Raw genomic sequence first — 13409 nt, 5'->3', positions numbered from 1 at the left:
CTGCTCTGGCTCCCCAATGGTGGAACAAACTCCCTCACGACGCCAGGACAGCGGAGTCAATCACCACCTTCCGGAGACACCTGAAACCCCACCTCTTTAAGGAATACCTAGGATAGGATAAAGTAATCCTTCTCACCCCCCTTAAAATATTTAGATGCACTATTGTAAAGTGGTTGTTCCACTGGATGTCATAAGGTGAATGCACCAATTTGTAAGTCGCTCTGGATAAGAGCGTCTGCTAAATGACTTAAATGTAAATGTAAATGTAAACTCTGTAATTATGACTATCTTAGGTTGACTAATATTCCATTACACCATTTCTGATACATCACATGCCTTTTACTTTTCTTCATAATTAAAAGCATGCCTCTCTCTACTGCCATTCATTCCCAACTAGACCAGTTTGGAATTTCTCCCTGACCAAGATGGCTGACATTCACGCTGCAATACGCAAAATTTAGGGTTTGTGACACGACTCCTCTAGTAATTTAATAGGATCTCCATGGTTCTCTTCTTGTCGACGTCACACATTGACACATGCGCACCGCCGACGCTCCCTCAGTCCTTTTTTAACATAGTGTTGAACGAGTAGCATCAAACGAGGTAAGGCCTGTGCAAAATGAGAGGAAATGTTTAATTTTATACACTTTAGAGACAACATATCAGGTCGGAATATTGGTCGTAAGTACTTTACCATCCACGACGAACAATAGTTTTTTTGGATTGCCTTATATTTGGCAATTTTAATAATTTTTCCGAAACCGCATGCCTCGTGGCTAGCTTACGCTAACTAACATTAATCAAGCAACTGTCGCTTAGCAAACACTTATGGATGCTTAGCTAGCGAGCTATAATTGTGTAGTATAATACATATGGTCGTATAATCAAACTTATTTTCACATATTTGTCATGTTGCTGATTTGAAAACGTATTGCCGGGCTAACTGTCTTAACTACAACTTAAGCTAACGTTAGCCAGTGAACTTCATCATTCCTCAACCTTACTGCGATGCTAGCTAGTTGGCTATTCAACTAGCTAGCATTGCTCTCGTTCCTGCAAAGTTGTAGTTATTGGTTCCTAAATGGCTATCTATTGATTTGTAGGTATCTACAAATAGTTTGACATATTGCCTGCTTAAGTTGTCTCTCTTCAAGCCTAGCTCAGTCATGATTGCTTTTTAGAGGGGATTCAAGTCACATGTGGACTAATGATGACACCCCACTTCCTGCCTGCTGTTTTCATACTGGACGCTAACTGGCCATCTCTTCCTATCCACAGCATCAAGATGCAGCTCTTCTTGCGTGCCCAGAACACTCACACCCTTGAGGTGACAGGACAGGAGACTGTCCGAGATCTCAAGGTGAGGCCAAGCTAGGGTACATCAATGAAAATGTTAATTGTGTAATGGTAACTGGTGTACTGTTTGGATTCTACAATACCACAGCCACCAATCGTATTATGCATGCTCTTGTCTCGATTGTTACATGTATGTAAATTGTCTGGATCAAACCATTGTGTGTTGTTTCAGGTCCATGTCCAGAGTCTGGAGGGTCTCCTAGTGGAGGACCAGGTGTTGTTGCTGGCCGGCTCCCCCCTGGAGGATGCTTCCTCTCTGGTGGAATGTGGCATCTCTGAGCACTGCACCCTGGAGGTGGCTGGCAGACTGCTAGGAGGTCAGTTCTCAAAATGACGGCGCATCAAATATGGCCTGATTTTTGAATACTTTGAAAATGCTTCCTTCCCACCTTGAAAGTAATCACACAAGAGGATTGGATTGTTGAAATAAATAGGGTGGACACCTTGTTTTGACTTATTAATAGGATTTCTGGTACACTTGTTTTTATTGTCAATTGCACAAACAGCCCAACCGAAACTTGACTTCTGCTTGTAACAGAACCTGTCTGAATCTGGGAAATTCAGGGGGGCTACCACATTGGGGAGCTGTTGTGGGGGCTTAGGTGTCTTGCTCAAGGGCAGAACAATAGATTATTCCCCTTGTTGACTCAGATTTGAAAAGGCAACCTTTTGGTTACTGGTGCAATGCTCTAACTGCTAGACCACCTGCTGCACATACAGTTCCAGATCAGTAGTTTACTTAAAGATACTATGAATTTCTATTGTCATTAGTTCCATTGCTGTATGTTCACTTGGAATAATCACTCTTTGGTTTCTCTCCACCAGGAAAGGTCCATGGCTCCCTGGCCCGTGCCGGTAAAGTGAGGGGACAGACACCCAAGGTCAGCAGACACTTTCTGCATTTAAAATATAAATATTTAGATTGTTAGTTGGCTATGATTTTGTAGTTGATCTTGTGGCAGTTGTAACATTGTCTGGTTGTTTGAAAGTCATCACAGCTCCTGGATTAGTGTCTGCTAAATGTAATGTATTTCTGCAGAGTAGTGACCACAGTAGCACTCTCTCTTATCACTTCAGGTTGACAAACAGGAGAAGAAGAAAAAGAAGACTGGTCGTGCCAAGCGCCGCATCCAGTACAACAGGCGCTTCGTCAATGTTGTGCCCACCTTCGGCAAGAAGAAGGGCCCCAACGCCAACTCCTAAAAACACTGTCCCCCAGGAGAATGCTTGTGATCACACCCTTTCATTTTGACCCACTGAAAGGTTTTCCTCCTGTACAGAATAAAAATTTGGCTTAGACTAAAGAAGAACTTGTGTAATTTCTTGGGTGATTATGCATTTTGACACAGGGTTGCTTGATAATACAGAAATAGAAAGGATTGTTCAGACAAGTGATTGAGCCTGGCTGTAGTACTGCTGGTTTGCTGTTGTATGATAATTGTACCCGCTTATTTCAATCTGAATTTTCCTGTTCTAGTTACTAATGATTTATTTGGAAATGTAATGTTTTATTAGTTTTTTGTAAAAGCTACATATGGTGTATAACCAAACTCGACTCGACCTTGAAGCCAGTTTCACAGCATTTAAAAAAATGTTTATTCCCCTCTAATCGGGACTGATTTAGACTTGAGACAACAGGCGGGTGCAATTCAGGTAGAACAGAACCAGCGGAATCTGGACCTCCATAGGGTAAGAGTTGAAACTGGCTTCAAGGTCCAGAGTTGAGTTCGAGGAGTATACACCGGTCCAACGAAATGCTTACAGGTTCTATATCGACAATGTTCATACATTTGATTTATTGTTGCAAAGTAAATGGCTCAGAAGTATAATACAGGTAGTAACAATATTTACATGTATCAGAGTGTTTTAAGTTGTGTAGCATTACTGATGGCTTGGAGAATGACCTTCTGAGCCTGTTACAATCTGCCTAACACTAAGGGCTGAACAGCTCATGTGGGGTCCTTGATGCTGCGGGACTTCCTCGGGCACCGTTTCAAGTGGGTGGGAACCTGGGCCGTCTTCACCACCCGCTGGAGGGCCTTGCGGTTGTGGATGGAGCAATTCCCTTACCAGGCCATGATGCTCTCGATGGCGCAGAGGTATTTGGAGAGGACACTGGTTGGCATGCCAAATTTCTTCAGCTGCCTTAGGAAGTAGAGGCGCTGTTGGTCCATGTCAAGTCCTCTGATGTGAACACCAAGGAACATCAAACTGGAAATACCAACACCATGTGATAGTCCAAGAGGAGTTATATATAGTCTGACAGCTATCCAAAGTGACTTGAGGGTAGACTTCTCGTGTGTAGTATAAATCTTCATACTCAAAATAGTATTTCAAGTATACATTTCCAAAAAGAACTAGGCCATGTTCAGCAGGAGTCAAAGCACAACGTTTTTCAACACAACCAGTGCTGTTTAAAAAAAATATATATTGTGTGCTACTACATGAAACTGCCCACCTTCAGGTTGAAAATGACAGGTATGACATCTGATGACATACCATTGGCACTGTCAAGTTAAGTTGTCACATGCACAAGTGAAATGCCTTTTTTGCAAGCTCTAAAGCCAACAATTAATCAATAAATTTAAATTAGAAATAAGAGGAACAAGAAAGCAAGCATACTATATACAGGGTCATTCAGTTCCAGGAACATATTTACAATGTTCAGTGAAAAGAAATACGTCTCACTGTACTTGTGCATGTGACATTGAAACTTGATCATACGTCTGATTTCAAGTGCAGGAACTTACTTCCAAACCATTCACTGATGCCCAGTTTTCTTGACCATTCAAACACTTACTGAAGGTGCACAATAAAACAAGATTTCAGATGCATATGTCAATTTAGTCTCCAAAATTGGTTTAATCTTTACAAGAACATTATACATGCAATAAAAACAAACAAAAAACAGGAATAAAACCTCTGCGGTGTGTAACTTGTCAGAAAGGATGCCCCGCCTGTACAGTGTTGCCCGGTCGTCACTATCTGGCCATGCTGGAAAGGGCAGAAGTAAAGCACCTACCTAACTAGGCACAAATAACCCTAACCTGGTCCCACGCCTGTTCCTGCTTCAGACAATATGCCAAACATGCCAAGACAATGATAAAGGACTTGGCTTAAGCAGAAAAAGACTTGAAACAACCAGACTAAAACCTTTAAATGTAAATTAAGACCATATATTACAGGTTCTTCAAAGTTCTGACAATGAAAGCCACTTCTGTCCTTTTGCGCATGGCCATCTGGTGACTACCGCGTTTTCCCCGTCCACGGAGAGAAGTGCGCCCTGGAGTTGGTTTCTGCCGTTAATCGACAGCCACCAGCTCGACCTCGAAGATCAGCTTTGCGTTGGGTGGGATTCTGGTGGTGGGAGAGTTAAGGGAAGCACACAGGAAACAGTTGCATATCGATTCGAAGAGGGAGACATTCATTTTATAGTTCCACTTTTTAAAAGACTTGGTGGTTAGAAATCCAGCTCAAATTCAATTAGTATCGACAAAGCTACGATAGAGCCATTGTACAGGAGAAGACTCCTCTCGGAGGATTTGCAATCGTCCTGACCATCACTGGTGGTGTAAAACATAGCAGAAAGTGAAGCCTCAACTTTAATCTCCTAGTTAAATATTAGCCCATAGTTCCCATGATGTTCCAATGTAAAGGATACTTTGAGTCAGGAAGTCCCTTCTTCCCGTAGGCCCATTCTGGTTCAATCTCCAGTTTGGCCGTCTCACCTTTGCTCATCGTTAGGATGCCTTCATCCCACTGCGGGAGAAAAACATTTATCATAAGACTTAGTGATAACTGTTGCAATCTATTTTTCACAAGGGAAATGGTTGCAATAAGGCACATACATATATATATATATCAGATTGAACCTTTAACTAGGCAAGTCAGTTAATTGTGCGCCGCCCTATGGCACTCCCAATCACGGTCGGATGTGATACAGCCTGGATTTGAAACCACTGAGATGCAGTGCCTTAGACCGCTGCGTCACCCAGAAGCCCGAAATATAACATCAATCTCCCCTCTCTTACCCCTCTGATGACCCGGCCCAGGCCAACTTTGAAGCTCAGTGGCTTGCTCTGTTTCTTCTTTCTGGCAGCTGGAGAGGGGAGGGCAGAGGAAACAGTAAAATCACTATTGGCATCAATGAGAGAAAGGAAATTGAGGAGGAGGGAGTGCATGTGACAGTGACAATATGTGTGTTTGAGACAGAGATAGTCTGCATGTGTGTGTAAGAGAGAACACTTACTTGCAGGGATGTTGGTGTCAAACACTGTGCCGTCCTCCAGGGAGCCAGTGTACCAACAGCTCACATTGTCTCCCTTCTTAGGGAAGTTAGTCTTGTCTCCTTTCTTCAGCACAGACTTGAAGAACTTAGGAGGACCCTGGGAATTGAAATGCATAACACAAGTGACCATTTTAACAATACAATTATTCCGACCGCCAGTGGAGATTGGATGTAAGTGGAGATTGCAGTAACTTCCGAGATTTGTTCCAACTTAAATACAAAATGTAGCACTTTTACCCCGATGCTTATTTCAGCGGGAAAAGCTTTTCAAACATTGGGTCGTTTACCTCGTCCGCGACTTCCACGACTTCTTTGGGCTTGTCGTCAATCTTCACATTTTTCACATGCTCCGTCACATCTTCAATGGGTTCCGACCCTAAAAACCTCTGGTAGTTGCACAAACAAACAAAAAACAATGTTGTCATTCATAATGGACATCTTATAACGTCATGCCATATGCTTCTAAAATATGCAGCACTCCAGCCATCTTGTCCACCTACCTTGCTCTCGAACAAGTCGTTGTAGGCAATAATCAGTTGCTCTTTCTTTGCCGTTTTTGCAACATTCTTGATATTTCCCATCAGCTTGTGCTCGGCAAGAAACTGGAAAACAAAAGTAATGATGTCAAAGAGGGTAGTTGCGGCATGAAAGTAACAGTCAACCCTTTGGTGCAAATTGACGCTCTGCCATTATTCTTTCCCAAAATTGGCCACCAAAAAACAAGCCTGACTCATGGGACACATTGACGTCGATTTAGGTGTTAGCGAGCCCATTCATAGACTAACTACTTTTTGTGTCTATTAATGAAGGTATCTTCTGGACAGGGAAGTTAAGAGCCCCGACTGCACTCAAACACGCATAGCTTGTAGTACGTTTTTGGAAACACAAGGAAGATATTTTTCATATCAGTGCAATATTTTTTATTTTCTTCAAAACAAAAAAGTGCAAACATGAAATTACTAAAAACTTGTTAAGGTTTGGGTTCCCATAGACATATTACAACACGTTTATGCAAAACAGACGGAAGACAGAGGACTAACACTTTGAACACACTGACAGCGTCCTTGCACTAAGTAGTACGCGCTACAGAGGGGTCGAACTACCTGCCATCCAGGAACTCTACACCAGGCGGTGTAATGGTCAAAGACACAAGTCATAAACTGTTTGCTCTGCTACCGTACGGCAAACGGTACCGGAGGGCTAAGTCTGGGACCAAAAGGCTCATGAACAGCTTCTACCCCCAAGCAAACAGCTACCTTTACTATCAGCATTGGTCCTTTTTGCAGTAACTCTTGACTCTACCACCACACTCACACCCGACATATACACTGCTGCTATTGTCTATTATCTATCCTGTTTCCTAGTCACTTTAACCCTACCTATGTGTACATATCTACAGAGCAAACTTTTTCCACATTTTGCTACATTATGTTACAGCCTTATTCTAAAATGTATTCATTTGTATTTTTCTCTCTCTCCAATCTACACACAATACCCCAAAATGACAGGTCTCTATACATTTTTGCAAAGATAAATAAACTCAGCAAAAAAATAAACATCCTCTCACCGTCAACTGCGTTTATTTTCAGCAAACTTATTAACTTGTGTAAATATTTGTATGAACATAAAATTCAACAACTGAGACAAACTGAACAAGTTCCACAGACATGTGACTAACAGAAATGTAATAATGTGTCCCTGAACAAAGGGGGGTCAAAATCAAAAGTAACCGTCAGTATCTGGTGGGGCCACCAGCTGCATGAAGTACTGCAGTACATCTCCTCCTCATGGACTGCACCAGATTGGTCAGTTCTTGCTGTGGGATGTTACCCCACTCTTCCACCAAGGCACCTGCATGTTCCCAGACATTTCTGGGGGGAATGGCCCTAGCCCTCACCCTCCGATCCAACAATTCCCAGACGTGTTCAATGGGATTGAGATCTGGGCTCTTCAATGGCCATGGCAGAACACTGACATTCCTGTCTTGCAGGAAATCACACACAGAACGAGAAGTATGGCTGGTGGCATTGTCATGCTGGAGGGTCATGTCAGGATGAGCCTGCAGGAAGGGTACCACATGAGGGAGGAGGATGTCTTCCCTGTAACGCACAGCATTGAGATTGCCTGCAATGACATCAAGCTCAATTCGATGATGTTGTGACACACCGCCCCAGACCATGACGGACCCTCCACCTCCAAATCGATCCCGCTCCAGAGTACAGGCCTTGATGTAACGCTCATTTCTTCAACGATAAACGCACATTTGACCACCAAATCTGGTGAGACAAAACCACGACTCGTCAAAGGACTTTTTGCCAGCCCTGTCTGGTCCAGCGACGGTGGGTTTGTGCCCATAGGTGACGTTGTTGCCTGTGATGTCTGGTGAGGACCTGCTTTACAACAGGCTTACAAGCCCTCAGTCTAGCCTCTCTCAGCCTATTGCGGACAGTCTGAGCACTGATGGAGGGATTGTGCATTCCTCAGTGTAACTCGAGCAGTTGTTGTTGCCATCCTGTACCTGTCCTGCAGGTGTGATGTTCGGATGTACCGATCCTGTGCAGGTGTTGTTACATGTGGTCTGCCACTGTGGTGCTGTCTTAAGCATCTCACAGTAGACATCTTACATAGGCATGCAGACCCTTTACTCAGTACGTTTGGCAGCAGTTACAGCCTCGAGTCTTCTTGGGTATGACACTATAAGCTTGGCACACCTGTATTTGGGGAGTTTCTCCCATTCTTCTCTGCAGATCCTCTCAAGCTGTCAGGTTGGATGGGGAGCGTCACTACACAGCTATTTTCAGATCTATCCAGAGATGCTCAATCGGGTTCAAGTCCACACTCTGGCTGGGCCACTTAAGGACATTGAGACACTTGCCCGAAGCCACTCCTGTGTTGTCTTGGCTGTGTGCCTAGGTTCGTTGTCCTGTTGGAAGGTGAACCTTCACCCAAGTGTGAATTCCTGAGCGCTCTGGAGGTTTTCATCAAGGATCTCTCTGTACTTTGCTCTGTTCATCTTTCCCTCCATTCTGACTAGTCTCCCAGGAAGAGTATTGGTGGTTCCAGACTTCTTCCATTTAAGAATGATAGAGGTCACTGTGTTCTTGGGGACCTTCAATGCCGCATACATTTTTTGGTAAACTTCCCCAGATCTGTGCCTCAACACGATCCTGTCTCAGAGCTCTACAGACAATTCCTTCTACCTCATGGCTTGGTTTTCGCTCTGACATACATTGTCAACTGTGGGACCTTATATAGACAGTGCCTTTCTAAATCATGTCCAATAAATTTAATTGACCACAGGTGGACTCCAATCAAGTTGTAGAAACAGGATACACTGGAGGTCAATTTCGAGTCTCATAGCAAAGGGTCTTGAATACTTATTTAAATAGGTTAAAAAAAAATACATTCTAAAAACCTGTTTTCTCTTTATTGCTATGGGGTATTGTGCATAGATTGAAGAGGGAAAATATATTTAATACATTTTACAATAAGGCTGTAATTTAACAAAATGTGGAAAAAGTAAAGGAATCTGTACCTGTACCTACCTACATATACCCTATGTATATAGCCAAGCTATCACTGCTCATTGTGTATTTATTCCTTGTTTTCCCCCCAATTATTATTATAAAATATTTTTTAAATATATTCTACATTGTTGGGGAAGGCCTATACGTAAGCATATTACTGTTTAGCCTACACCTTGATTTGAGGTGTTAGCCAGACTAACCCAATACACCATCTCTGATTCGTAGCTTGTTTTTACGGTCTGGTGCAACAACGCATTTGCTACCGGTTGGCCCAACGGCGAAGAATATATTCAAAGTTAAATAAGTAGTCGTATCAAAAAAAACTTGACACAGCATGGTGATATACAAAACGAATGGGACTAAACATGCATGCCATTTTGAACTGTTACATGCTAGGCTAACAAGCTAGCATCAAGCTAAATTGGCAGTGGTGCACCAATGCGGAGGTAACTGATATCACCATGCGTGCGCACTAAAAGTGAGCAATGGCGTTTTAGATAGCGCTGTTAAATCAATGCATGCATTGATCAAACATAAAACATACCGAGTGGGCCGCATTGTCCTGAATGAACTTAATAACGTCTTTTTTGGATAGATCATCACTTTTGAGCTGCTCATCGCTCCACTCTCTGGTCAATTCAGCCGCCATTTTACAAGGCGCACTGCTGAACTTTCACCTCGGTTGTGCGAGGACCGGAGGCGCAATCTCTCACTTCGATACAAAGTGATTTTCGTAGCAGGTTAGGAGAGCATTTTCGCTAACCCTAACACCAACCATAACCTCCATCTCATAACCTGCTGCTTAAATTCTCCTAACCTGCAACAAAACAGTATTCTTTTTGCGGTTTGGCTTGCCTTGGTGCAAAGGGAGATCATCATCATTAGTGCTCTGCTTAATAAATATATTTTACAGGACCATAAAATAATTATTTAGACTTTGATTGCAAAATCTGACAAAGAAATCTGACATTAGATGCAGTTCTTTGTATTTGTTCATAAAAAAAAAAAAAAATACAAAGTGCATATTCATGTTGAATATTGCAACTTAATAATGTGCATTTAATGAAACCACCTGTAATAAATTTTCAAGTGATAATGTGGTCAATTATATATATGGACATGTTCTTCAAGACCGTGCACGGGGTTGCAATTTATTGTAAATCAAATTCCTTCCGATGCCACCTTGTGGTAGAGATGTGTGAGAGAAACCACATCAGTCCTTTACCCGGCTTTGCTTGTGTTCTGAACTCATTCTTCCACAACTGAAGTGTAATAACGAGTCCCACCTTAGTCTGTATAATCAGTGAATACCTTACAAAAATATTTACAACATTTTTTGTGGTAAATCTTTGTATAGCAGTTAATAAGTTGAATTCCGTCAAGAGGCAAAGCTATAGACAGACAACAGTTTTTTTATTCATCTTTTGTAAAAACAAAATTAGACAAACGTTAGTGACTACTTTTGCATTGACTCCTTCCTACTACAGTTTGTAGCTGAAATAATAGTCAAGAAACCATGAACACATTATCTGAGGTTTATAAATACCTGGTTTAGGCCTGACTGATATAACACGTGTGTCTGTCTACTGATGAAATTATAAAATGATATGAAAATAGGAGTGAGAACTATAACAAACTGATTAAATAGCATGATCATTACACAGCTGGGTGGTGAGGAGTATTTATGTCTGTAATAAAGCCCTTTGAGGGGAAAAACTCATTCTGATTGGCTGGGCTTCCAAGTGGGTGGGCATATGCCCTGCTAGGCCTATGCACTCCCCTGCCCAGTAATGTTAAATCTGTAGATTAGGGATTCATTTATTTATTTAAATTGACTGAAATAATTGCATGATGCGTTTATATTTTTGTTCAGTATACATCGACTGGCAAAAAAACAATAACGACAACCTAGGATTTAATGAATGCAATGAAACATAAACACAGCTTTAAAGCGTCAATAAAATATACGGTCAACAACAATATACTTTGTTAGCCTGGCTACCAACATATCTTGTTTATTATAGCATATACACACTACATAACCAAAAGTATGTGAACATCTGCTTGTTGAACATCTCATTCCAAAATCATGGGCATTGATATGGAGTTGGTCCTGCTATAACAGCCTCCACTCTTCTGGGAAGGCTTTCCACTAGATGTTGGAACATTGCTACGGGGACTTGCTTCCATTCAGCCACAAGAGCTTTAGTGAGGTGGGGCACTGATGTTGGACGATTAGGACTGGCTCGCAGTCGCCGTTCCAATTCAGCCCAAAGGTGTTCGATGGGGTTGAGGTCAGGTCTCTGTGCAGACCAGTCAAGTTCTTCCACACCGATCTCGACCAACCATTTCTGTATGGACATCACTTTGTGCATGGGGGCATTGTCATGCTGAAACAGGAAAGGGCCTTCCCCAAACTGTTGCCACAAAGTTTGAAGCACAGCATGGTCTAAAATGTAATCAAATCAAATCAAATCAAATCAAATCAAATCAAATACACATGGTTAGCAGATGTTAATGCGAGTGTAGCGGAATTTCTTCAGCCTCCTGAGGTTGAAGAGGCGCTGCTGCGCCTTCTTCACGACGCTGTCTGTGTGAGTGGACCAATTCAGTTTGTCTGTGATGTGTATGCCGAGGAACTTAAAACTTGCTACCCTCTCCACTACTGTTCCATCGATGTGGATAGGGGGGTGTTCCCTCTGCTGTTTCCTGAAGTCCACAATCATCTCCTTAGTTTTGTTGACGTTGAGTGTGAGGTTATTTTCCTGACACCACACTCCGAGGGCCCTCACCTCCTCCCTGTAGGCCATCTCGTCGTTGTTGGTAATCAAGCCTACCACTGTTGTGTCGTCCGCAAACTTGATGATTGAGTTGGAGGCGTGCGTGGCCACGCAGTCGTGGGTGAACAGGGAGTACAGGAGAGGGCTCAGAACGCACCCTTGTGGGGCCCCTGTGTTGAGGATCAGCGGGGAGGAGATGTTGTTGCCTACCCTCACCACCTGGGGGCGGCCTGTCAGGAAGTCCAGTACCCAGTTGCACAGGGCGGGATCGAGACCCAGGGTCTCGAGCTTGATGACGAGCTTGGAGGGTACTATGGTGTTGAATGCCGAGCTGTAGTCGGGCGGTAAGCAAATTGGAGTGGGTCTAGGGTGTCAGGTAGGGTGGAGGTGATATGGTCCTTGACTAGTCTCTCAAAGCACTTCATGATGACGGAAGTGAGTGCTACGGGGCGGTAGTCGTTTAGCTCAGTTACCTTAGCTTTCTTGGGAACAGGAACAATGGTGGCCCTCTTGAAACATGTGGGAACAACAGACTGGGATAGGGATTGATTGAATATGTCCGTAAACACACCAGCCAGCTGGTCTGCGCATGCTCTGAGGGCGCGGCTGGGGATGCCGTCTGGGCCTGCAGCCTTGCGAGGGTTGACACGTTTAAATGTTTTTATCACGTCAGCTGCAGTGAAGGAGAGTCCGCATGTTTTGGTCTGCCTGGGAGTAAGACATCCTGGTCTGTGACGGGGCTGGTTTTCATTTTGTAATCCGTGATTGACTGTAGACCCTGCCACATACCTCTTGTGTCTGAGCCGTTGAATTGAGATTATACTTTGTCTCTATACTGACGCTTAGCTTGTTTGATTGCCTTGCGGAGGGAATAGTTACACTGTTTGTATTCGGTCATGTTTCCGGTCACCTTGCCCTGATTAAAAGCAGTGGTTCGAGCTTTCAGTTTCACGCGAATGCTGCCATCAATCCACGGTTTCTGGTTTGGGAATGTTTTAATCGTTGCTATGGGAACAACATCTTCAATGCACGTTCTAATGAACTCGCTCACCGAATCAGCGTATTCGTCAATGTTGTTGACTGACACAATACGAAACATATCCCAGTCCACGTGATGGAAGCAGTCTTGGAGTGTGGAATCAGATTGGTCGGACCAGTGTTGAACAGACTTTACCATACTTACCATACTTCCAGCGCCGACAGAGATGGCCACCTCGCTTCGCGTTCCTAGGAAACTATGCAGTTTTTTTTTACGTGTTATTTCTTATATTGGTACCCCAGGTCATCTTAGGTTTCATTACATACAGTCGAGAAGAACTACTGAATATAAGAGCAGCGTCAACTCATCATCAGTACGATCAAGAATATGACTTTCGCGAAGCGGATCCTGTGTTCTGCCTTTCACCTAGGACAACGGAATGGATCCCAGCCAGCGACCCAAAAAAACAACTTCGTAAA

The 13409-nt window shown here is 43.2% G+C and overlaps 2 protein-coding genes across 2 annotated transcripts; one reads left to right on the top strand and one right to left on the bottom strand.

Annotated features, from left to right (window-relative positions):
- Positions 1–524: 524 nt before the first annotated feature.
- On the top strand, positions 525–2660 carry LOC123990974 (ubiquitin-like protein FUBI). The gene is made up of 5 exons (XM_046292039.1): positions 525–603; positions 1279–1360; positions 1529–1673; positions 2182–2237; positions 2434–2660. Exons 2-5 carry the CDS (start codon positions 1286–1288, stop codon positions 2557–2559), a joined length of 402 nt encoding a protein of 133 aa, XP_046147995.1. The 5' UTR covers positions 525–603; positions 1279–1285; the 3' UTR covers positions 2560–2660.
- Positions 2661–4194: 1534 nt separating this feature from the next.
- LOC123990972 (peptidyl-prolyl cis-trans isomerase FKBP3-like) lies at positions 4195–9874 on the bottom strand. The gene is made up of 7 exons (XM_046292038.1): positions 9716–9874; positions 6145–6246; positions 5932–6030; positions 5606–5741; positions 5388–5455; positions 5018–5115; positions 4195–4713 (listed from the first exon to the last, which is right to left on the bottom strand). Exons 1-7 carry the CDS (start codon positions 9818–9820, stop codon positions 4659–4661), a joined length of 663 nt encoding a protein of 220 aa, XP_046147994.1. The 5' UTR covers positions 9821–9874; the 3' UTR covers positions 4195–4658.
- Between the last annotated feature and the right edge of the window lie 3535 nt (positions 9875–13409).

This window comes from Oncorhynchus gorbuscha, linkage group LG12 (assembly GCF_021184085.1).
Source record: "Oncorhynchus gorbuscha isolate QuinsamMale2020 ecotype Even-year linkage group LG12, OgorEven_v1.0, whole genome shotgun sequence".
NCBI lineage: Eukaryota > Metazoa > Chordata > Actinopteri > Salmoniformes > Salmonidae > Oncorhynchus > Oncorhynchus gorbuscha.
The sequence above is the reverse complement of the archived record's forward strand: the minus strand, read 5'-3'. Positions and strand labels throughout refer to the sequence as shown.

Coding starts and splice junctions, on each gene's coding strand:
- LOC123990974 (XM_046292039.1), top strand. CDS start 1,286: ATGCAGCTCTTCTTGCGTGCCCAGAACACTCACACCCTTGAGGTGACA. Junction 1,361..1,528: donor AGACTGTCCGAGATCTCAAG/GTGAGGCCAAGC, acceptor GTGTTGTTTCAG/GTCCATGTCCAGAGTCTGGA. Junction 2,238..2,433: donor TGAGGGGACAGACACCCAAG/GTCAGCAGACAC, acceptor TTATCACTTCAG/GTTGACAAACAGGAGAAGAA.
- LOC123990972 (XM_046292038.1), bottom strand. CDS start 9,820: ATGGCGGCTGAATTGACCAGAGAGTGGAGCGATGAGCAGCTCAAAAGT. Junction 6,031..6,144: donor ACGACTTGTTCGAGAGCAAG/GTAGGTGGACAA, acceptor TGCAACTACCAG/AGGTTTTTAGGGTCGGAACC. Junction 4,714..5,017: donor AAGGGACTTCCTGACTCAAA/GTATCCTTTACA, acceptor TCCCACCACCAG/AATCCCACCCAACGCAAAGC.